This window comes from Homalodisca vitripennis, chromosome 1 (assembly GCF_021130785.1).
Source record: "Homalodisca vitripennis isolate AUS2020 chromosome 1, UT_GWSS_2.1, whole genome shotgun sequence".
Taxonomy (NCBI): Eukaryota; Metazoa; Arthropoda; class Insecta; order Hemiptera; family Cicadellidae; genus Homalodisca; species Homalodisca vitripennis.
In genome coordinates this window covers 245,195,261-245,222,112 of record NC_060207.1, presented here as the reverse complement: position 1 = coordinate 245,222,112, position 26,852 = coordinate 245,195,261, and the positions used below count along the sequence as shown (strand labels likewise).

The 26,852-nt window shown below is 36.6% G+C and overlaps 1 protein-coding gene across 4 annotated transcripts in view; it reads left to right on the top strand.

Moving 5' to 3' along the window:
• LOC124353230 (cytosolic purine 5'-nucleotidase) overlaps positions 1–26,852 on the top strand; it is a 131,162-nt gene that overhangs the window by 38,982 nt on the left and 65,328 nt on the right. The window contains exon 1 of one of the 4 annotated variants that reach the window (XM_046803139.1): positions 11,631–11,815. The exons of 2 other annotated variants lie outside the window; for them this stretch is intronic. In XM_046803139.1, coding sequence (XP_046659095.1) covers positions 11,739–11,815 — 77 coding nt within the window. In that variant the 5' untranslated portion in view covers positions 11,631–11,738. Of the gene's footprint in view, positions 1–11,630; positions 11,816–16,394; positions 16,451–26,852 lie in introns of those variants that run through there. One more of the 4 variants, XM_046803141.1, reaches the window with a different exon arrangement.

Here is a 26,852-nt window from a genome sequence, read left to right as displayed (position 1 = left end):
ACAAATTGCCTTTCGAAGTCAAATTATCTGTAAATAGTAGAAATTTTAGTAACAAGCTTAGAACTTTATTATTTTTAAATGAAAACTGTAACTCATTTTACGAATAGTATACTACATAAATTAGGTATAGGGCTATATTTATATAAATTTCCAATAATGTAGGTAATGTTTTATTTCACTATTCATATGTATATAGCTTCTGTAGTCTTTAGTATATATAAGTATAATAATTTGTTTATTAACCATTTGCTCTTGTAAATAATATTAAGCATAGCAGTTGTGTGCAGTGAAAAGTTTCTGTTGAAACCATATCTAGTGATTAGTGTTTAGACGCCACGGAGAGCAGCCAGGCTGATAACAACTTGTACTGTCTTCTGGACTCAGATAAACAATCATGTTTTGTATTGTTGTCCACTGACCACATTACTTGTAGAAGTGGTCAGTTAATTCCAAGTCAGTCTTATGTTTTGTACAATGTACTATTATGATGGAATAAATTCATTTATCATTTATCATTATCATATATTGCAGTGTTAGAGTTTACATGTAAGACCCATGTTGTTCGTGTATGTAATACAACATATTCAGGTGAAAGCGAAATACATCATTTGATGAATAAGTAAGGAGGGCTTTGCCTTTAGCGACGAAAGAATCTGAGTCAATACCATACAGATAACGCTTCTCTAACGCTCAGCCAATACTGAAGTATTCTCCATAACTTTGAAATCGATCTGTATTTCATTCAGATTTCAAAATAGTTGGAAGAGCTTTAGTAACACTTAAAAGCGGTAGACGTAATAGTGTGTACTGTACTGTTAGAGCACTGTAAACACTCTCCTTCACACCTTATTAATATTTCAACTGATTTCTATTTTATCCTAGTTATTATTTACGACTCAAGTATGTTAATAAACTAAACAAAAAATACGAATGATGATTTTTTTTGTTATTGGTGCGATTCGAGTGAGATGGTTATAATAAATGTGTGTGTGTGTGTGTGTGTTGGTGTTAGTATGAATGTATAATATTGTTCTTTGTCGAATTTTAATTATTTAAGATCTATTGTGCAAGATTGGTTCATGCTCCGCGCAATTATATGACAATTTTTCACAAAGTTAATAATTTGATACAATTGAATTGTATGAAATTTTATTCATATCAAAATATAGATATAGATTATTAGATCTTTATCTTTATTTACAACGTTTGTTCTTGAACCAAATAATTATTTTTGATATGATTTTAATGTAGTTTGGAAAACAATGTTTCCTAGACTCATGGATCTATTATATCATAACATTTCAGTGATATGTACATTTATCGATCTGTATTCTTTTATTTAACCAATATTACTTTTAATTTATTCTGGTTCATTATTTTCAGCCATTAATGTTATTATTTAAAGAAAATATTTATATGTCTGATCTAATAATCCAGATAACAGTGAATAATATAACGGATTATTCACATGTAATAAGGTACTGCCAGTTGTACAGTAGGTATGGCATGTCTTAAACCTCTTCAGGGAGTTAGTATAGGTGTCATGGGTATCGTGATGTAGGGACGTAGTCAGGACAAACTTTGGGTGAGGGTTCAAGACTAAATCGGGGGCCCTCCACCGGAAACATTCACATTTTGTAAACTTAATATAAACTTAAATTTAATAAGTAAAATAGTGAATTTTGCACAAAGTTTTTACTTATCTGAATATGTTTTATTGACGATTCACATTAATAATTGTGTAGGCACTGTTTTAGTAGGCTGTGCAGGATTATTAATTGAAATTAATTAGATTTTTTGTAGTAATCTAGTTACAAAAATATGCTTTTATTGTCTGCAAAACATAGTACGTAGTGTACAAATGCACATTGAGAAATGATAATATGTAAAAGAGCTTTTACAAAACTAAAATTCTTGTTGACCTCAGAGCCATCGTATCTAGTACTTGCTCTGGAAAAACTGAAATTCTTCCGTAGTGTACTGAAAGTAAGGAAAGTGCAGTCAACCACTCATTCCCCATTTTGTTCCTTAAAAAGTTCTTGACCCGTTTCAATGTTGAGAACCAGCTTTCAGCATTAAATGTCAGTAATACTGAATTATTTTAATAACAATAATCGTTTGATAAAAAAATATTGAAAACCTTGGGGGGGGATTCCGGGCCCTTTGGACCCCCTCGCTGGCTACGTCCTTGGATATGCATATAATTGTTGAAATATTAAAGTAAAAAAAACCACACACACACACACACACACAAAACACACATATTTGTAGGAACTGAATGTGATTTATGCATGGGAATATTAGATTCTCTTGCTCTAATAATTTACTACTTTTTATCATTCAAGTTATAAGATGTAAATAGACTATTAATTTGTGGGATTAATGGTTTCAATATAAATCTCTCCTATGTCAAATAATACGTGTATGTTTGAAGAAAATATAACTAGTGTGTTTATTGTTGTTGTGTAAACACAAACAGTAAACCTTGCTTGTGTCGTGGTAAGTATTTTCTAAGTGTTGAAACTTTAGTGTAATGTGTGAATCTTACGTTAGCAAATCGGATCAACATCATAGAAATCAACAAATAATGTGTTAAACTGCCAGTCCAGTGAACCACAATGTAACAGTGCTGCAGTGAAGATCACTCACTATAGAACCGCAGTGAAGTTGTGTTAAATAGGTATTAGCAATGTCATTCCCACGGTAGGCTAAATGACAATTAAATATCAAGTGTTTTATGGAGCAACACAAAACTATGTTTTGTCCAAACCAGGACTCGCTGAATTGTGAAAGCTTTCGTCCGCCTCGCCGCTGGTATAAACCCAGCCGAGCCAAGTTTACACACCCAAATAATTTGCATTTAAATTGCTCGACAGCCCTAATATAAAACATCACCAGGTGCGAATATATGCGTTGTCTCGCGGTATTCAGTAGGCGCGGAACCCGCTTGGCCTACTCGGGACACGCACACGCGAGCTATAGCCTTCCACAAGCCACGGAGGTAATGAGCAGCCTTGTTAACACTCTGGCCACACAAGAACGTAATTTCAAACCGTAGTCTTCAAATCGGCTGTTCGCGAAAAAGCTGTATTATCCCCATTATAAAACAAGGTAGGATTACACTACCACACGTTTCACGTAACACACAGGCATCGCTGAATCTGCATGTACAATTTCAAATCTACATCTACATGTTTTTGTATGCCACTTGTTAAAATGCTATGGCTGTGCTCAGGTTTGTTCATAAATCTGTGTATTCCATGATTTTAGCGTTGCCATCGTGGTAACCCACAAGATCAGTGTAAACATGTTCCGTAACGCTCAGCCAAATCCTCCGGAGTGACAATTCTAGGCAAGTTCGTGCTATAGATATCGTGTAGGCAGACAGATACACCAAAATTAAATTTTTCCAAAACTTTCATCATTTCTACATAGGCATGATAGAGTTCGATGATGGGACATTTCCGTATATTGGATTCCGCTAACGCCCAGACAATGTAATGTGTGCTGGTACATTTCATTATGTACAAAGAACCTCCTTTTTTGTTTTTATAATGTGCTTTTGGGAGTGCCGATGGCCGAGCGTTCTAAAACGCTGGACTTTGAGTCTGAGTTAAAGATAACGCCGGTTCGAATCCTGTCTGTGACCTTTGTACTTTATCAGTACCATCGACCTTGTACTGTATCGACTCTCCCCCTTATACTGTTAGATAAGATCCTCGCACAGGCCAGTGGGCCATGAGGGCGGGCAGAATAAGGCTTAAAAGGGGATCGGTAATATAAGTAGGTAAATAAATACGTACGTATATAAATAGAAGGAGTAAATGATAGCATTTACGAGCGCTCACGTGATCTGAGCTTGATCTTTTTTTCTTTTTTCACACGCAAGAAGTACGGATAACTTTAACTTTGTTACTACTAGTAACACATTTATGATAACCTAATATAAACAATTGTGTCCAACATTTCCACAGCCACAAACACAAAGACAAATTCTTCTAAATCTAACGTTTTGAATTTCACTTAAACCCAGTAGATTTCGAGTATGGACCTAGCGTTATGTTAGCGGATACAATATTAGAAGAAGTCTATTCTCCGAAATTCCTTGAAATTGACCTTGATCAAGGTTCGATATGGAATGTTCACATCGATCACGTTTGCTCAAAATTAGCCTCAGGCATTTATGTTCTGAGACAAGTTCTGATAAAGGCGTATTATGGATGATTTATCCCAAAGTCACGGATTGGTATTGTGAGGTGTCTGTGCAAGTAATCAATTTTCAAGAATGTTCACATCGATCACGTTTGCTCAAAATTAGCCTCAGGCATTTACGTTCCTGAGACAAGTTCTGATAAAGGCCGTATTATGGATTGATTTATCCCAAAGTCAACGGATTGGTTATTGTGAGGTGTCTGTGCAAGTAATCAATTTTCAAGAATGTTCACATCGATCACGTTTGCTCAAAATTAGCCTCAGGCATTTACGTTCTGAGACAAGTTCTGATAAAGGCGTATTATGGATTGATTTATCCCAAAGTCACGGATTGGTATTGTGAGGTGTCTGTGCAAGTAATCAATTTTCAAGAATGTTCACATCGATCACGTTTGCTCAAAATTAGCCTCAGGCATTTACGTTCTGAGACAAGTTCTGATAAAGGCGTATTATGGATTGATTTATCCCAAAGTCACGGATTGGTATTGTGAGGTGTCTGTGCAAGTAATCAATTTTCAAGAATGTTCAAATTGCAGAAGCAAGCGACCCGCACCTTTGCAAAACTGAAGTTTAGAGTCGTGCAGGCCAACTTTCCGAAGGTTGCAACTGTTAACTCTGCCTAGCCTCTACATTTTGGAAACAACGTTGTACTGTATGTCTAAATGTGCCTTGACTACGGGCCGAGACATTCATTCGTACGGGACTAGAGGCAGAGACAACTACCGAACTGGGCAGGGGTTCATTTTATTTGCCTAATGAATTGAGAAAAGACTCTACGCTCAAGGCGTTAAAAACTCGTTTGAAACGCTGTTTAGCGTCAAATACATTTTATAATGTCAAAGAGATACCTGGCGTATGACTGGGAGACCACACAATAACAAGACTGACTATCGAACCAAATTGGAAATTGTTGGTGATGGAATAATGTGGAATGAGTGATCAAATGTATGTCTGAATGAGAGCTCGATGTGGTATGAATGTCCAAATTTTATCATATTTTGACGTTTAATATACAAATTATTAATTTTGTCTCCGCAATAAATAATTGACTATATATCTTGTAATAAAAGTGGTAGATAGGGATAGAGTGCATCAGAGGTTATTTCTCTCTCAGCCCTATAAAATCTAAGTGAATTGTTTCAAAATAACTTATTACGTCTCTCTATAAATGCTTAGAAAACTAAAATAAAATATTTTACCTCTCAAAATAACCATTGTGATTGTGTGGTTAATTACAGACACAGTGGCGTAGATAAGGAGCGTTCCAGGGTGTCCGGACCCCCTCCCTTGCCAATGGCGCAGTGTAGCGGGTACGGCGGTTATCGCAAGATAACCAGATCAAGCAACGCCGAGCGTGGCTGCTGCTTGGATAGTTGACCGCTGAGCGATCCTGTCCTTGCAAGCGGCCCGCCTGCCCGGCCATTGGTGGTGGTTCGGAAGTCACCTTTAAGCCGTTGGTCCCCAGGTTAAGTGTTAGAGAGGGCTCCTTAGCCCTAACTTCGCCTGGCAAAATAAGACATTCTTTACTTTACTTTTACTTTTTACTCCCCCTTCCTCCTCAAAAAATTGTTAAAATTCTGCACATTTAAATTGTTTTAAGATCCTTTAAATAAATAGCTCGCCATTCAATAACTATTTTATATCCCTCATTTTCCGTCCACCCCCACAGTAGAGGGTGAAATGAGACTGTCCAAGTTTGGTAAAGAACGTTTCGTAGCTGCTTGCCGATATGATCTGTGTGTAAAGCACTTATACATGAAAGGCCGTGTCTCTGTGTTGAAAGATGTCTGTATTGAACACAAAGAAAAACATATTCAATTGGCGAGGTTAAGGACTATTAAGTCGTCCTCTCTTACACCTAACCATAAATTTATAAGCTATACTTTTAGTGTAAAACAGAGCCACATTATGGTATACATTACTGTTTTACATTCAAAAATGATAATCTATAGTTATATAAAATAATAAAAATGGAAAAAATGTTCTTCATTAAATTAACAATAAATAAATAAAATACAAATTGGAAGGAAATAAACAGACATTTACCCATCACCATTCATACAAAGCCATCCAGTGGCGTAGCAAAGGGGGGGCGGCGGGGGTTGGCCGCATCGGTTGTCACCTTTTTTGGGGTGATACCCACCCGGTCTCTCAACTCGAAGAACAATGTACAAAAAAATAATAAATCGCTAGCACAAAAATGTCTTTTTGGGGAATCCTCCACTAGCACTAGCTAGCTCTATGTATAATTTGGGGAGTTCCGCAAAAGAGCCTGACGCTGTCGTGGGGGATTCCCCGTCCCATACTCGCGATCTTTGACGTTTCAGTTGCAACATTTCTCATTTGTTTCGTGAAGTGTGTTGTGTTTGGTTGGCGTGAATTGTTAGACGTGTATTATTCTATAGTGATGGATAATAAAAAGAAAAAAAATGATATCCATGACCTTTATTTATATAAATGTTATTGCTTTTTAATTTCGATGGGGTGACACCACCAACTTCCGCACCGGGTGCCACCCAAGGTAGCTACGCCAGTGGATTGTATCATACTCTATGCCACGATATCGTCAACCCGACGAGGCCCGAAACAGATGGTCCTTAAGCACCCCCCGAAACCGCTCCCGACTACAAATACCTCTGATATGATCCGGGAGATTATTCCAGAGTCGACAAGCAGAGACTGTGAGTGATTTGCTGTAAATAGAAGATCTATGAACAGGAATAGATAATAGAGAGGCTCCACGTCGAGTATTCCAATTCCTTGTTTCAGAAGTAAAAGAAAAGCGTTCAGATAAATAAGAAGGGGAGTAATCGTTATACAAAATAGAATGTAACATGCTAAGAATGTGGAACTGACGGAGTAGATACACTTTTAGCAGATGTAACTGATTGATGAAGAGTGTTATACGGTCATATCGTCGGTCATGAGGTTGAGGATAAGGGGGACACAATAATTTTGAGCATGTTGTAAACTGTCCGAAAGCTCAACCGTCATGTCATTTACAACTACGCTACAGTAATTGAAATGGCAGAAACTCAGGGTCTTCGCTACCATTACTTTCAAATTCAAATTCACAGGTAACATGGATGGATCGAAGTGCGAAATTGATACTGATACGGTGTCGAAGGTTTCATAAATTATATTAAATTATACTGAATAAATAAGTTATCTTACTAAACCATAAAAATTATCACAGGACAACAAATTTAAAACAGCCGTATAAATGGTTGATCATTAAAAATTTAGTTAATAATAAATAGTTGATAATAAATAACTGTGTCTGTATAAAACGTTAAGCTATTTAAATACATAAAGTGGATAGTTTTAGTGTACTATTTTAAAACATTTCCAGGGGGAGTCCACTCGGATCTCCTTTGCTGTTGGGGGGGGGGGGGATATCCCAAACCCCGTAGTTCCCCGGTGGATTCTCCCCAAATATAATTGTTTATCTACGCCACTGTTGACACAAACCTATGAATTTAGTTCTGTTCGTTATAGTAATATACATAATGATTACATTGATATAATTTGCTTAAGGTGTAATACTGTTGGTGCCTGTTGTTCGTGGTTTTTGTAATCAGGAAATATTAAACAATGTTTAATAGCCATCTACTTCCACAGTAAATGTTTAAACTGATATTTTGAGGTACTTACTAAAACAAGTTCTCTTTTAAGACTGATAAAGGAGATTGTATTTTCAATGTTTGGACTGATCAAAAGAGAACGTTGCGAGGATATATCGGGGATTTAGTGAGAGATCCAGTTATGTTTCTACTTAAACTGCTATGAAATGCCTGACTGATCAGTACTGCCAGCTATATTCGTAATACAACATGTGGGGATACAACATAAGTCTTCCATATGTATTGTATGTGAGCCAAAATATTGGAACGTTCTGTCACAAAATTATAAAATGTGAAACATTACAGTTCTTTAAATTAAATCTTCATCATTGTTCAGGAAGATGTGACATACGTATCAAGTATGGTAATGATACACCGTAATATTAGAAACAGGTTGTAATGAACATTAGTAGCGTTATTTACAGATAAATGAAATCATACAGAGGATCTGTGGTTGGAACCCAATTAAACACTGCTTGATTGGTTAATTGTGTCGAGCTGGTATTGCAAATCATACAGAGGATCTGTGGTTGGAACCCAATTAAACACTGCTTGATTGGTTAATTGTGTCGAGCTGGTATTGCAAATCATACAGAGGATCTGTGGTTGGAACTCAATTAAACACTGCTTGATTGGTTAATTGTGTCGAGCTGGTATTGCAAATCATACAGAGGATCTGTGGTTGGAACTCAATTAAACACTGCTTGATTGGTTAATTGTGTCGAGCTGGTATTGCAAATCATACAGAGGATCTGTGGTTGGAACTCAATTAAACACTGCTTGATTGGTTAATTGTGTCGAGCTGGTATTGCAAATCATACAGAGGATCTGTGGTTGGAACCCAATTAAACACTGCTTGATTGGTTAATTGTGTCGAGCTGGTATTGCAAATCATACAGAGGATCTGAGGAATCAGCTTAAACAACTGATCTGGTTAACCCAATTAAACACTGCTTGATTGGTTAATTGTGTCGAGCTGGTATTGCAAATCATACAGAGGATCTGGTTGGAACCCAATTAAACACTGCTTGATTGGTTAATTGTGTCGAGCTGGTATTGCAAATCATACAGAGGATCTGTGGTTGGAACCCAATTAAACACTGCTTGATTGGTTAATTGTGTCGAGCTGGTATTGCAAATCATACAGAGGATCTGTGGTTGGAACCCAATTAAACACTGCTTGATTGGTTAATTGTGTCGAGCTGGTATTGCAAATCATACAGGAGGATCTGTGGTTGGAACCCAATTAAACACTGCTTGATTGGTTAATTGTGTCGAGCTGGTATTGCAAATCATACAGAGGATCTGTGGTTGGAACCCAATTAAACACTGCTTGATTGGTTAATTGTGTCGAGCTGGTATTGCAAATCATACAGAGGATCTGTGGTTGGAACCCAATTAAACACTGCTTGATTGGTTAATTGTGTCGAGCTGGTATTGCAAATCATACAGAGGATCTGTGGTTGGAACCCAATTAAACACTGCTTGATTGGTTAATTGTGTCGAGCTGGTATTGCAAATCATACAGAGGATCTGTGGTTGGAACCCAATTAAACACTGCTTGATTGGTTAATTGTGTCGAGCTGGTATTGCAAATCATACAGAGGATCTGTGGTTGGAACCCAATTAAACACTGCTCTATTGGTTAATTGTGTCGAGCTGGTATTGCAAATCATACAGAGGATCTGTGGTTGGAACCCAATTAAACACTGCTCTATTGGTTAATTGTGTCGAGCTGGTATTGCAAATCATACAGAGGATCTGTGGTTGGAACCCAATTAAACACTGCTTGATTGGTTAATTGTGTCGAGCTGGTATTGCAAATCATACAGAGGATCTGTGGTTGGAACCCAATTAAACACTGCTTGATTGGTTAATTGTGTCGAGCTGGTATTGCAAATCATACAGAGGATCTGTGGTTGGAACCCAATTAAACACTGCTTGATTGGTTAATTGTGTCGAGCTGGTATTGCAAATCAGTCGATATTGATCGTGTGGGCAATATGATGGATGCTAATTAAAAATAACTTTTTATGCAACCTTGCTGATTTTATATTTAGCCTACTAACATTACAAATTTTATTTATTTTATTTTGACGTGACAACGTCTTAAATTAGGTTGCGGCTCGGAGTCACTCATGAAAAAGTGTAACGCCCGGTAACGTTACGATGCCCGTCCAGTGGGTCCGCCGCACGGGATCCGCACGGGATAAAGCAGACAACTGTGGGTCCGCCGCACGGGATAAAGCAGATAACTATATTCGTGAAAATGTGGAGTGCTTAGATTCGTCATTTACAACAATAAAGGTAAATAATTGTACACTGATATTTCATTATCGTAAACTATGATTGATTGATTAATTGTTAGATTGACACAAAAGTTGAGAAACTGAATTTATAGGTTATGTCATACTATTGACAAATGTTGATAGTGTTAAGTAAATTATTAGTTTAAATCGCTCTGCAATCAATCGTAATTCAGTCGATTGAGAAGAAACAGCGCGTATTGCTAGTCAAACATTTAAAATAACAAATTATAACCTCTAACCTGTCATAACAGTGCGACCAAACAAACGAACTAAACCGACCAATCACCACGCGCGGAGTTAGAATTTAACTGTGTTTAGCAAGAATTTTCAAATTCCAATTTTAGTAAATGTTTTATTCAACTTTACCATTTACAATAACAAATTTTAATTAATTTCAAATTATGTACAATGTTTTAGTAAACAAAATATATTTCTATAGTTAAAATTTGTGCAATTCTTATTTTCATTCAATTCCTTGTTCCTATTGTGTTTTTTAGAAATTTAAGTTGTTGACATTTTGTGTTGCACCGTGTGTTTCCACCGATTAAACAGCAAGTGTTTGATTTCATTTACTCACGTTATCAAAACGTGAATAAGAATAAGAATATTTATTTTCTCTTACACTCAAAAATAATTTTTTAAACAAACAGAAGCAACTTATTGATAAAAAAATAACCATTACTTAAAGGAAATTGAAATAAAATAATACTCGGCACCATAAGCGAGTATCATTTAAACAAAACAAATTACCCATTTCAAATAAAATACTGGACATTTAAATACAATTGATTTCTTAATTACTGGCGAGAAAATTTAGGACCTCAGAAGTCTAAGCATGTTAGAGGTTCCATTTTTAACATTAAATATTACATTACTGAAATTGGCCACGCTCATACATAACTAAAAAAAATACCAGTGCTAAAATAATCACATCAATACCATTACCGTTTAACATCATTATACCATTTATATTAAATTAACACTGGTGGCCTAAAATAAAATTACACAGACTATTGGACTGTCATGGACTATTTTCATAAAAGAACCAGAAAAATATATTTTATACTCAAAGACTTTCGAGGTTTTCTAAAGATAGTAACCAGCCACTGTTTAAGTTTTTTTTTTAATAAATATTTACTATTTGATGTTTTTATATAATCAGGAATTTTGTTATAGAATCTGGGTGCTAGAAAATTGTAGGTTTTCTAAAAAAAATGTATTGTATGTTTTAGGCGTATTAGTTTCCGTAAGGCCGTAGACGTAAATATTATTAGTAAATCTGTGCGCTGTGCTCAGGGGTTCTGCAACAGTGCGACAAACGGTGTATTACCATTACCAACCCTGCCCCCACCCACTACTACAACCCGCATCGATGAATGAACCACTGCATCTGCAGTACAGGAGGGAGGGGGTGGGGTGAGGGGGAATGTTTACCTCCCACCCCACCCCGCCGGCCGCCCAGAGGTCACGTGGTACAGGCGGTCGGTACACACTGTCAGTCGTCTGACAGCTATAGTCGCGGACAGACTGTTATCAGTGCAGAGCGCGGCGAGGCGGGTGCGAGGTCACCGTATCAGTTCAGTCGCTAGCCAACATGCTGCTCAAGTGCCAGTGTGCGGACCTCCAACACTGCGAGTGCCAGTACCATGCCAGGGGTTCCGCTCCGAATGAGTAAGTCCACACACTAACAGCGGTTAAATGTTATACTGTATTATTGCCGGTCGTAAATAGTTGACTCCCAACAATTAACAAGGTGTGCTCATTGATCAGCTCCGTTATAAACACATTTCACGTCAAATTGTTATTTTATCTTCTTACTTTTTGGAACTATACTTCTAATCTGTCCCTCCACATTATCTAAAATTATTGAATGCTCTTATCTTGTGGGCTTCTTCTTAGTAATTTTAAATAGGTACCCAAAACATTCTTTTTATCTTAATTCTAAGAAATAAAATTTCAAAACAAAGTGATTTACTTCGAAATCGATAACGGGTTTTTCTGTAATTACAAATACCGATCGTTTCAAATGTTATTAAATACATTACTGTACTAATAAAAAAATTAATTTCATCGTGTCATCGAACCTTAAACAACCAAATTAATATATAAAGTAACCATACGTTAAAACGTTTAACTGCATTTTTATCGTGACTGTTGTACACTTGAATGTACAGGAATGTGGATCTTTAGATACAAAAATAAGGTTCAAATTTTGGATGTTACAAACTGATTTACTATTTTTCGAAACATTGTCTCTGTATACAATTTATGTAGGAATTGCTTAAAAACTAATTTTCTGTCATAATAATTCTTTTAAATCCTTTTAACACTAATTTCCAATATAAGGGTTTTACGAAAACATTTGTGCTGTGGAAGAGTCCTGGGAAAGATAAGTAAATAAAATGGTTACGTAAGACGATTTCGAGGAGATAAAAACAATAATTTCGACAGTAATAAAAAGTATTTATTTGTAGTTTCGGTTATTGCCAAGAGTCGCTTACAATTGTTGACCCGAGTTGCTAGGAGTGATTTGTGTTGGGTTGTGTTGTATTGTTGTGTTGTGTTGCGTGTGCCCTTGACAGCTGTTGCGACGACGCGACACATAATGGCCCAATCTCGCGACTTACCTCAAGCCACATGTTGTGAGGCAGCGGTCCAAGAAGCCGCTGACAATTAGTTTCACATTATCGAAATTTATTTTTGAACGCCATCATAAAACGTCTAGTACAGGCCCAAGTGGTACCCTTGTTTTGGGGAGAAATTATTCAAGAGACGATCATGAAATTGCTATTCTAACATTTATCTTACACTATTCTTGCCTTTATCTTTACGTGTCGTTTTACATTATGGATGAGTGTACTCTAATCATATGAAACGATGTAAGAATTCTTTAATATTTAAATTGACGAGTTTGAACTTGGTAAAATGAGCGGTGAACCTCAATTCGAGCAACTTATGATCGTTTTAGATCCCTGAATACGATTGTGGTTATTCAGTAGACAATTGGAGAGATTCGATTTGCAGTTACGTGTAAGTAAGTAGTCAAAATTCCGGATAAAAACCGGAAAAACTGTATAAATTATACCAACCGTTAAGGTAGTGCGGTTGGTTTTTGTTTGGGTTATCTTTTTAATTTTAGAGTTACAGTTCTTTACTATATCTTCAACGAAGGATTTGGATATTTAAAGTGGCAAATTTGGGCAAGTTTATAACCTGAACCTGCAAACAACGGTTGAAGATGAGGATGTGATTTTTAAAATATATATATGAATTATTACTCTAAGGAATTACATTTTATAGCCATAATTTACAACTTAAGAAAACGATATTTTCAACCAGTCAATATTAACAGACATAAAGTAAAAATACCTCTATGGATTAGATTATAAGATACCCCTATTACTACTTGAAATGGCTACAATTTGTCAGACAATGATGTATTTTTTCAGTTTTAATTCCCTTTTGATGTGGCATCTTATATGATTGTGACCAAAAAGTGTTTTAAACAGTTCAAAACTACAAACCCATTTAACATCAACTGTTCTACCGTAACACGTCGGCTTAACACTTTTAATTATGTTTTATTAGTATTATAAAGTTGATCGTAATTAATTCCGTGTTTATATTATTAGAACACAAATAGTTTTTTTTCGAAAATCAATGGCTTTATATAGTAATTAACTACACACTATTGTACATGTCTTACTTGAAACTTCGCCATTCAGACACATTGTGTCGTCACAGGCAATAAGTGATCTGTGGTGTGACAGTGATGATGTGTGTGTCACAATATTCTGTGATTGGTTACTCAATATGTGAATAAGCAACATACAAACTTCACGCAATAAGATGAAGTGGTTGTTATTGTAAAATAATACATCGCTGACTGTTCCTATTCACTCGATTAAAATGTGTCGTTGCCAATGCTTTAAATGCGCGAGGAGTCCCACAAGGTTTGGTCCTGGGACTATTGTTGTTCAGCACTTTATGTGAATGGGCGAATTTATACAATGACCAACATATGGCTTGGTTCATTAGTGGATTCGATACTAAATGAGACCATATAATTATTTTTAGAACAAAACTTTTAAATGCGGAAGAAAATAGGACGATGCGTTTTAGATTTCAAAGAGGTATTACTTATATTGTTCCTAGCTGGAGGATATAACAACCTTATGGTCGGTTGGTGTAAGTAAGCTTCTGACTGCATCTCGACAACAACTTTAAGTGAATTTATTAAACAAGGATTTGCTTTATTCATTATTCCGCGGCGTCTGTCTTATTTTCATAATAAAACGATCCATATTTCTTTTTCGGTTACACATGTCTCATACATATTAGATGAGCTGTTTATTTGTTCAAAAGTTGTCGTTTGGGAGAGTATTTAGAACGTAATAGGATATTAGGATTAGGAAGGTCTTGGGAAGCGGACATTTATGTTTAATCTCCTATTTATTTACCATTGCACACTCTCAGGGATAAACTGTACTGAGTGTCTACAGACTATCTAATTTCTTTATTGTGTGCAAATCGATTACGCCGATGACACAAATCTAGTGCCGTAGTGCACAATATTGTATACCAGTGCCTGTGAGATTGAGAGATGAGTGCGGTTTGTAGCTGGTGGCAAGGCACATTGCGTGACTGATAAGAAGGTTGCCTGAAAGGTCACTCCGGTTCACTTTAAGGACTTAGTTTAAGCCATTTCAACACGGAACGTTTTGAACTTGACGAGTTTTACAAGTCTAAAATAGATTTGTTTTCAGAAGTCTTGGTATTGAAAGGTCAATGAACTATGGTTTGATCTATGATTGATTCATGTAAATTAGTAGTAATAATTTTAAAGCTTCAAAGAAGAACTTGGATCCACTCTGAATGTATGTTGTCTCACTGTAGTGCTACAGTAAAAGTGGACTACTAATTTTAACTAATAAAAGCAGCCGGCTGTAAACGTAAATATCGGTTACCAAAGTAGGCTATAAAAACATATCTGGACTTTTGCACTCTTAAGAACAAAACACTAAGAACCAAAGGGTTAATGAGACGTGGTCTAAGAGTCGTGACCATTAATCTCCTACACGTCTGTCTAGCAGTGAGGTAGGGTCTTCCTGTAATAGATGACTCCTTCTGCTGCTCACTTCGAACCATTTCTCCTATCCTAGAGGTTGATTTTATATACGAAACACTGCACTTAAACACTTTACTTACACAGAAATATACACTGCGTACTACCGACATATTGGTGGACATGGACGATGAGCACGCGACGGGGACAGGACGGGAACTAACTGTACGTATTATAAAAATGCCTTTTGATACAACTGCTGATAAGAAGGGTTAACACACTTTCACTAACAACAAATTCACACTCAAACAATCAAGTAATAATTACTGCAGTGGCAAAGTATTGGGTCTGTTTGCCAAGATAGCGGATTTCAATGATACAGACTCGTCTAAAAAGGAATGAAACATATTGTTATTACTATTCTTAAAATTTATAGAAATGTTCGTATATTTGCAATCTATTTCCGTTAATATTTATTTAATTTATTATAATGTTTCTGTTATGTCCTCACTGTCGTTGTTCTTGTTGAGTTATTGTTATTGTTTTGCATACATCTATTTATTGTTAGTTATATTGTTGACGCTCTCAGTCTTTTTTTTGGTAGCGGTAATTATCTTTACTAGCCACTATTGTAATTGTTATTTTAAGCCCATCCAGTGCCATAGACTTTTAAATAGAGACAACAAATATAATAACGTAAATATATAACAACTTATTTAGGTTGTATAACTTTTTACATTGTGTATTGGACTCTGCTGACAAGTTGTATAACTTAACATAAACAGTAATGTATTAATTACATATAAATAAATAAAATATCACGTGTAATTTTAGCAAACCAAAATCTGTACAAGACAAAGTAGCGACAACACAGATAATACGCCTTGGTTGGCTGGGCCATCGATCGACTTGTAACGTTTCTTCCGACATTGCCCTTTAAAATGATGTTGCATAACTCTAGTACTTTTAACTTTAAACGATACTCCCGTGTATTATGAAAGTAATGTGTCAATGTAGTAACTGTCCGACCTTGTTTATTTTGTTAGATAAATTAAAATTCACTGTCGCTAGCTCAGTTATATAATAATGAAGAAGCGTAACACTATATTTGCAAAATGACGTAACCCCAACACTGCGACATAAGTAATTCGAACATCTGAGTAAACATTAGCAAATACTTCATTGCGGCCAATGTTAGGGATGACGGTGATATCAGAGCATCAACACCGGCTTACATATTTGTAAGTATTTTTGTAGCTGGCTCATATTCAGATTCTACTACTGGAATGTCGTTCAGAGTAAAACAGGTTTCCAGTCGCTGTCATGTAATTAATGCACATACTGCGATTGTTAGATATTTCTAATGGCCTTTTATCTCAATCACCCGACAAAGAAGGGAAAGATAGTAAAAGGGTGTTGTTATTTAAATAATTGAATACATTAACTAGTTTTATTCACTACCGGAGTAGCATGTTTATAGGTAGAAAATTGCGCTATAGTACAACACATATCATTGCACGCCGGAACGTTTGGCTTTATTATATATTAATAACATAAAGATATCTCAATTGATAGTGTTAATACTAGTGTGGTTAGAAGAAACTAACCTTCTGTAATCATGCGAAGTTTAATATCTCAGGATTAAGTGCGATAAAATCAGTTTTTGCCACAACCCAGCCTTGTAGTGATATGTCTTATACCAGAACACGTATAGCAATGATTGTTTAACATTAAGTCCAAAAAGACTAGTTTTGCTCATTCCGAATAATAACTAACCATGAAAACCTTTCTATACTGTTTTTAGTATTATTTACAATATTAATTACCTTCGAAAATTTTTAATAAAATAGCTTTACGACTTCTATTTAACTTTTTCACAATCGAAATGAATAATTATTAGTTGTAAATCCAATGAAAGCACTGGCAAACAAAAATATAATACTTAATATTACTATTTGAGTTTGCCTATTAATAATTTATTTTATTAACTAATAGATTTTCTCGGACTTATTTGAGAGTTAGTTTTCCTTGTCATCTTCTAAAACAGTTCCACTAGTGCTACGGAGTACAACCGTGTAACAGAAGCTACGTCATACATTGTTGAAGTCCTCATGTGTAATTCGATAGTTGCGAAGGCGATGGACTTGTTTTCTCCGACATATCATTTCCCACTTAATTACGGAAGCCCGTGGCGCTCATTAGTTGACGACCGTGTGTTGTTTTGACAAATGGAATGTTTACAGTAAACTTGGACACCAGTAGTGATGGGACTATTGACTAATTTTTACAGCCGACTAGTGACTAGTCGACTACATTCAATCACCTACTAGTGACTAGTCGACTACATTCAATCACCCACTAGTGACTAGTCGACTACATTCAATCACCTACTAGTGACTAGTCGACTACATTCAATCACCGACTAGTGACTAGTCGACTACATTCAATCACCGACTAGTGACTAGTCGACTACATTCAATCACCGACTAGTGACTAGTCGACTACATTCAATCACCGACTTAGTCGTGAAAACTAGTCGACTAGTTTTTCTTGTCTTGGCATGAAAATAAGTCTAATTCTAGTCGTCAGCCGTAATTGCTCTTATAGTCCAACACTATTTGGACAACTACCTTTAGCTGGTAGGTAAAAAACCCCTCTCCCTTACTGTGAGACATTAAAAGAAATTATTAAAATATCTATTACTTGCAAAATGTACACATTTTTACTAGCAACGTTAGTCCCTTCTAAACGACTTTTTTGATTTCCGAACAAGTAGCAAATCATAGAAGGAGTAAACTGTCCCTAAAAGTGTTAATGAAATATTGCTTTTACATTCTAATACGAAATAAAAATAATACAATTCAAACCAATGATGTAGTCTGCTGTAAAGTATGTAAAAAGGAATTTTGTAATTTAATATTGACAAGTACCGTGTTAAAAACTTGAGCATTTTCTTCAAAATACCTAATTTATACTTTTAATTATGATGGAGATAAACTTTGGTGGGTAGAAAAACTAATTTATACTGGATTAAACCAGTCGATTAATGTACAGTCTACTGTTGTGATATCTGAGGGTTTTCGTTACCAGCAAATGAACAAGTTGTACATCTTTACTTTAATGTATAAATCAGTCGACTAAAATTACTATTCGGCAATGTTTCACGTATAAGCTCTAGCAAAACGCTACAGTACGTTGAAAACACAATATAACTCATATTACAACTAGTGGTTCAACTACTACCAGTCAGATCAACCGACTAGTCGACTACTTTAGGTACTAGTCGAATAGTCAGGTAGTCGACTAGTCGTTAAGTCCAACACTGGACACCAACGGACACTGTAACTTTTTTGCTGAGTTTACACCTTTTTGAAGTGTCTCGGAACAGTCGGAACATCTGTCTCTGAAATTGTGTTGTCTCAATGAAGGTATTTGTGCACACGCTTAGGTTTGTAAGGCCCGTGTACATATATTCGGCTGGGCCCCGAAATGTCCCGCCACCGCGCCCGGGGAACCGCTAAAATTGTCCGAAAAACCGGTCTGAGTACGGGCCTGGAATGATTAAACTGACTCATTGTTTGTCGTGGGCATTCAACGGGCGTGAACACAAACATGTTATTCAGAACGTTTTGGTTTCTAGGCTTGAGTTGAGAATGTTTCGAGTAGTCAAGTGTTTGACGAGCAGAACGCCTTGGTCTCTGTACTTTCTCCTTCTCATTATCATCAATCCTTATTCCACAAATCTTAATGTTTTATATAAGTTTCAAAACACTAGTCTATAATATACTTTGATAGTAACAGACTTAACATTTACTTTTTAGCTTTTCAGATCGACTGAGATATTAGTTATATTATTATAACAAATAGGAATATCACCCGATTGACCCCTTACCTAAGTCATAATAAGAGAGGAAACAATGGATACAATGCAATGCATACATAGACACAACAATGGTTATGCATATATTAGACATAACTCGAATAGAAAACATTGCAATTCGTAGCTGTGGTTGGTTAGATTGCTCACAAACTGAAGATAATGTGAGTCAACTATTTTGATAACGCTGTTTCGTTGATACCGTATATTAAGCCATCGTACTCTAACTGCTTGTATCTAATGTAGGGTGTGTGGTCTGACGTATTGACGTATAATACTCCACGTCATATGCTCTCTCTCCTACTATGTTAATGGATTGCCATCATCTGTCGGTTCTGTGCAGTCCGTGTTGGTACGCACTCTTGGTCCAATCGTCCAACATTTAACACATTCACGACGACCGCTTATTTCCGGACTTTTTTTGGTTGCCGTCGAATTTTTTATAATAATGGCAAAAAACCGTAATCGTTTTTTTTCGTGAAACGTTTAAGCACAACGAGCAATGTAAGTAGGCTTCGCTTTTTAAATAACAAATTGATTTTAAATTGTTTTTCAATGTTTTTACGTATACCCCAAGTGGTGCCTAAAAAATCAATTTACCTTAAAATTAAACAATTGTGCGCCCGACGGGGTACACAATAGTCTGAGGTAAGTATTTAAGCGCGGTATCAAATTTAATAAACCACCAAGACTTTATTTGTTTAAAGTTTGTTATTGACGTTGGAAGGTTTGAAAGGATAACAGGATTTCGGACATTTGCCATCGTTATAGGTTATAAAAGGTATAACACAACGTTTCGAGGATTGGAATCTATTCTCTTCATCAGGTTGGGGATGTATACATAGAAAAGTAACGAACAGAAAGAAGTAAAGAAGGGAAAGAAACGGGTTCAAACTTGGGTATGTTTGAATAGCTCCCCCGCCTGACGAAGAGGATAGATTCCAATCCTCGAAACGTTGTGTTACACCTATTATAATGTATAACAAATGGCAAATGTCCGAAAACTGTTTTCCCACCAAGACATGCAAACAATAAAATCAATATAATGGAATGCATAGCAACGTGTACCCGATGGGGCGCACGACGCGTTTTACAAAAGCTCATGTGTACCCGATCGGGTACACGACGGATGTTGTGAAAGATCGCGTGTTCCCGATGGGGGGGTACACGTTGTCGTGAACGCGTTTTAAAATAAACATTTCGAAGTAAACATGCCTCTTGTCTAAGGCTGTTGAGTTATAACAATATGGGAACTGTAAACTTTCAATCTTTTGTCACTCTTCGTATACCTCGTGACAGTGGACGCTTGTAAATACAGCGAAAAGCGCACAGAAGCACCTTATTGAACGTGGACTACTACGTTCGTTGCAGAAGACGCGGTATGAAAGTCCAAGTTAAATGACGTGTAGACTGTAATTGTTGTTTCTGAGCGTCCGATTAATTTAGTGAATTCACTTTGGTGCATTAAATGGTGCGATTCACTAGGAACGTGGCTAACGTTACGGGCCGTATGTGCGCCAAATTAGAACGCGTTAAGATGAACGTAACTGCGCACATGTTGTGCACAAACACGCCGGTGACGGATTGTAACGCCGCTGTTGTCGTGGGCAGTGCTCGCTCTCGGTGTGTCGGGGGTTTGGTTTATATTGCTGCAGGCCAGAAGTTGGCTACACTCTACACCATCGTGACCTTCATTATATCGCGATCGGCAAAGCGCTGTCGGACCCGGGCATTCCTGCTGGTGGCGCATTTATTCTATAAACCGTCGCCGAGCTATTCTATAAACGGCTGGATAATTCTGCAACCCGAGGAGAAATTGATCCTAATGAAATAAGTCGTGTTAATGTCAAACGTATTTTACAAAGGAAAAATTCTAATTTTGTATTAGTATATTTATGTTTTAAACGACATTGAATTAATTTCGTGTGAGGAAAACTCCAAGCTGTTGGAAGGAACTTTTTGTACTGAGTTCCAAGTCAGAACCATGGAACTTTTTGTACTGAGTTCCAAGTCAGAACCGTGCCAATAAAATATTACGTAAACTGGTCAACATTGTAGTTTTTCATTTCTTCAATACTGTTAGTATGGTTCCAGACAATAAACCACGTGGAGTACGTGCTAAATAGAGAAAAAACTTTAACCTGTTCTGAGGAACCTTTGCACCGTGTTTTCAAGTCAAAATAATGCTTGTAAAATATTACGTAACTGGTCAACATTGTAGTTTTTTTCATTCTTCAATACTGTTATAATGGTTCCAGACAATAAACCACGTGGAGTACGTGCTAAATAGAGAAAAACTTTTACCTGTTCTGAGGAACCTTTGTACTGAGTTCCAAGTCAGAACCATGCCAATAAAATATTACGTAACTGGTCAACATTGTAGTTTTTTTCATTCTTCAATACTGTTAGTATGGTTCCAGACAATAAACCACGTGGAGTACGTGCTAAATAGAGAAAAAACTTTAACCTGTTGCTGAGGAACCTTTGTTCCGTGTTTCAAGTCAAATAATGCTTGTAAAATATTACGTAACTGGTCAACATTATAGTTTTTTTGGCATTCTTCAATACTGTTAGTAATGGTTCCAGACAATAAACCACGTGGAGTTACGTGCTAAATAGAGAAAAAACTTTAACCTGTTCTGAGGAACTTTTCTATTGTGTTTCAAGTCAAAATAATGCTTGTAAAATATTACGTAACTGGTCAACATTATAGTTTTTTTCATTCTTCAATACTGTTAGAATGGTTCCAGACAATAAACCACGTGGAGTACGTGCTAAATAGAGAAAAAACTTATACCTGTTCTGAGGAACTTTTCTATTGTGTTTCAAGTCAAAATAATGCTTGTAAAATATTACGTAACTGGTCAACATTATAGTTGTTTTGGCATGCTTCAATACTGTTAGTATGGTTCCAGACAAATAAACCACGTGGAGTTACGTGCTAAATAAAGGGAAAACTTTAACCTGTTCTGAGGAACTTTTCTATTGTGTTTCAAGTCAAAATAATGCTTGTAAAATATTACGTAACTGGTCAACATTATAGTTTTTTTGGCATGCTTCAATACTGTTAGTATGGTTCCAGACAAATAAACCACGTGGAGTTACGTGCTAAATAAAGGGAAAACTTTAACCTGTTCTGAGGAACTTTTCTATTGTGTTTCAAGTCAAAATAATGCTTGTAAAATGTTACGTAACTGGTCAACATTATAGTTTTTTTGGCATGCTTCAATACTGTTAGTATGGTTCCAGACAAATAAACCACGTGGAGTTACGTGCTAAATAAAGAAAAAACTTTAACCTGTTCTGAGGAACTTTTCTATTGTGTTTCAAGTCAAAATAATGCTTGTAAAATATTACGTAACTGGTCAACATTATAGTTTTTTTGGCATGCTTCAATACTGTTAGTATGGTTCCAGACAAATAAACCACGTGGAGTTACGTGCTAAATAAAGGGAAAACTTTAACCTGTTCTGAGGAACTTTTGTACTGTTTTCGTTCAATTTCATAGAAATATAAATATAATCAGAGGTGGTACCAGGTCTTAGGCGTAAGAACTGTACCAGCCGCCTCAGATATACCCAGGGTACGTACAGGAACGTGTTGTATGTACTAAACGGTGGGAAACATTTATCTACTGGGTACTCACACAACCTACCCACCTGTTTGTGACTGAGGTAGGTGAGTTTCGTTTGTAGGCACACAGGAATTACCGTTTTTATGTTGTAGTCCTAAAGGACAATGTCTATACAAACATTGAACTTTATCAGGAAATTCAATAATGTTTCAACATATCGGTACAAAGACTCGTCTGCCTCCACAAGTGAAGCAATTCACGTAGTACAAGTGGGCAAACAAACATACAGTAGAAACTAATACATAAAACTGGGATATCTAATTATACATTATCAGCATGCAGGGTTATCGCCGTGCGCTGTTGCCATAGATAATTGTGAAAAATTCCTTAGTGGGCAATGTTCGATAAGTAATCTAACTTAGTTTTCTTTCTTCAGTGCAAAATTAACTTTATGTGCCTATTAATTAGTTACTGCAGATAATTTACACTTTAACAACACACACAAAAGCTGAAGTTTTCTGTATCAGCGAACAGGTTGATCATTAGTTAATGTAAATGATAATGACAAAGCTCGTGTTGCTATTAATTTTCGGAGGCGATTACAGCGATGTCTGTCTTTGAGTTTTACCCTGTTATAAGACATCGATGTTTTACACTGTTATAAGACATCGTGTTCACTGTAGAAACATGGATGTTGTAGTTTGCACAACATTGTTTCATATGGTTTGGCGTCTTAGCTAATCGTTCATGTTGCCTATGACTTGCTTATCCCATAGGATACATTATGTTTATTGACTAGATACAGTTATTCTAGATTTTTTTAAAGGTTAAAACATGGTACTTTTAAATTAAACATGCATTGTCGCATGATTTTAAAAAGTTTATGGTCTTAACATAAAACATACAGTAATTGTGAAGGAAATAGGATTTTTCCAGACGTTTACCATCGTTCAGTGATACAAAGAATATCATTGATTCTTCAACAAAGAATACAGTAATTAAGTTCAAGACGGTTTGGTTCAGTTACGATTAAAACTATAAACGCATTAACTTAAAATTTATTAGGTTTGAAATTACATTGATCCTTCAATGTAATTTCAAACCTAATAAATTTTTGGTTTATGGGTAACTCTGTATTGATTACTTTTATATACTACATCATATATACATGTATTTTGACGATTGTCCATGCACTTTATATTTTTTGACAATAAATGAATTGAGTTGAGTTGGAACATCTACGCATTTATCACCCAATCACAATAGCACAGAGTAATTTACTCTGTGACAATAGTTTCGATACGGGAACAAAATTTCACTCTCCTGTTATCAGTGTGTCGCTGTTGATGGATTACAGTTCGAATAATTGTGGACAGTAATTGTAGGTTTTTAAATAGGCTATGTTCTAATTTTCAGATTGAAATGCTTTATTTCTCTAGAATATGACAATTAATATTTTACAAAACAAAAAAATACTGATTTTAAAGTATAGTTTTTCAAAATGCCACCATTTTGTTTCAACAATTGCTAGAGTGCTGAAATTTTCACAGAATATTTTTGAAACGTATTTAATGAATTGTGTAGAGTTTGAAAATGTTCAGTGCATTAATGGGCAAGTAATATAAATTAAACGTTTAAACCTCTTCGTGGGACACCCGTATATGGAAGGTTTGTATATTCCAGATTAAGATTGTACAGAGCAGAGCAGGGCTTCGATGCGGAAGATCTCAAGATTACTTTGTTTAGTCTGACCAGATGAAGCGCGGTCGTTGTAACAGTTCCGGGATATCAGTGTGACCGGATTGTTTGTGACACATGTGACACAGTCAGTGTCAGCTCTGTCCACTAACGTAAGCAAAGGGCTGAGCCCCCTTGTTTGGTCCGCCCTTATGGCCTCTTCCCCTAACTAGTTAAGATGTCAATGATGTCAGTAAGTGTGTGTTGTGTACGGACACTTAAGTTGTCATTGATTCACAAACATGTGTGTCACGTTTGAATGTGTTTTAGTCACAGGCATCTCTAAATTAGGTCTCAACCCGTGTTGTGAGGAAATGCTTATTTACCAAAGTGTAGCTGGGGGTTTAAAGTAAATTTGGAGACTTTTGGTTCAGTTGTAAACAAATGATAATATTGTAATGACAATCCTGAGTTCATCACAAGATTGGACAATACGATCTTTGGTGTTTGTATACTTTTAAGTTATCCCCGTGTTATGACATCACTGTCCATAGTCGATTTGCAGGACTCGGCGAATTTTGAGGCAGATAAAACTTACTATTCAAAACTTGAAAGGAAACTCTTTATAACGCATATTCGAAATTGTTCTCATGGAATTAAATCTTAATTTCGAACACCCCACACAATCTTATTTCATAAGAAAAATGGGGGTGATTTTTCTATATATATAAGTTATTTCTAGAATTTCAGAACAGAACTACCTTATGAACAATCTCATCATAGTGAACCCTCTATGTAGTTGTACTATTGTAATGTACATGTATCTTCAGTATGTGTAACGTGTATTTCGTAGAACTGGATGTAAGATGATTGACTGTAGTTTTAAATCGAAATTGTCAAAGTCAAATAAGACCGTTACTGGCAAAAACACTACCAGCCATGCAGTGGTCTCCACGGAACCGCATTTATTCAAGAAAATTCCCTAATTTTTGGTTAACTGGTTCATGGGATGTGCTTAAAAACCTCAGTTTAAATATATTAATCAGGCGTTTTTAATATTATTTTTTGAGATATAGTCCTTGGGGTTATGCGCAGCCGATAACATCAGAATCCTCCGGTATACATCACGTACAAATATTGTGTTAGCAATTATAATTGTGTAAGCAGTGTAGAGAGAAAGATATATTATTTATGTATATTTCAAAACTTGTCAATATACATTTATTTAGAAAGTTCCTTAATGTTGATGATCATTTTGCAAAATAGGTCCGGAACTATATAGTCTTAATTGTGTTTGCTTGATTGTGCACATTACTTACTGTGTTACTTAGTCAGTGGGTAGATTTGTTATCGGCAGAGGTTTTATAGCTACGGTCACCAGGCCGGGTTATCTAGCCTAGACTGAGGCGGTTATACTGACGTAGCAGACGTAAACATCAAAGTGGATCTTTACTGCTCTCCGGTATTGGTCACGACCACTTTCAAATAGTTAGATCGACAGAGCTGCTACGGCTACGGTCTCCAGGCCGGGTTATCTAGCCTAGACTGAGGCGGTGATACTGACGTAGCAGACGTAAACATCAAAGTGGATCTTTACTGCTCTCCGGTATTGGTCACGACCACTTTCAAATAGTTAGATCGACAGAGCTGCTACGGCTACGGTCTCCAGGTCGGGTTATCTAGCCTAGACTGAGGCGGTGATACTGACGTAGCAGACGTAAACATCAAAGTGGATCTTTACTGCTCTCCGGTATTGGTCACGACCACTTTCAAATAGTTGACCTCGAGTAGCGGACAACGAACGTTACTGGCTCAGATCGACAGAGCTGCTACGGCTACGGTTTCCAGGCCGGGTTATCTAGCCTAGACTGAGGCGGTGATACTGACGTAGCAGACGTAAACATCAAAGTGGATCTTTACTGCTCTCCGGTATTGGTCACGACCACTTTCAAATAGTTGACCTCGAGTAGCGGACAACGAATGTTTTGGCTCAGATCGACAGAGCTGCTACGGCTACGGTTTCCAGGTCGGGTTATCTAGCCTAGACTGAGGCGGTGATACTGACGTAGCAGACGTAAACATCAAAGTGGATCTTTACTGCTCTCCGGTAATGGTCACGACCACTTTCAAATAGTTAGATCGACAGAGCTGCTACGGCTACGGTTTCCAGGTCGGGTTATCTAGCCTAGACTGAGGCGGTGATACTGACGTAGCAGACGTAAACATCAAAGTGGATCTTTACTGCTCTCCGGTATTGGTCACGACTACTTTCAAATAGTTAGATCGACAGAGCTGCTACGGCTACGGTCTCCAGGTCGGGTTATCTAGCCTAGACTGAGGCGGTGATACTAACGTAGCAGACGTAAACATCAAAGTGGATCTTTACTGCTCTCCGGTATTGGTCACGACCACTTTCAAATAGTTGACCTCGAGTAGCGGACAACGAACGTTTTGGCTCAGATCGACAGAGCTGCTACGGCTACGGTCTCCAGGCCGGGTTATCTAGCCTAGACTG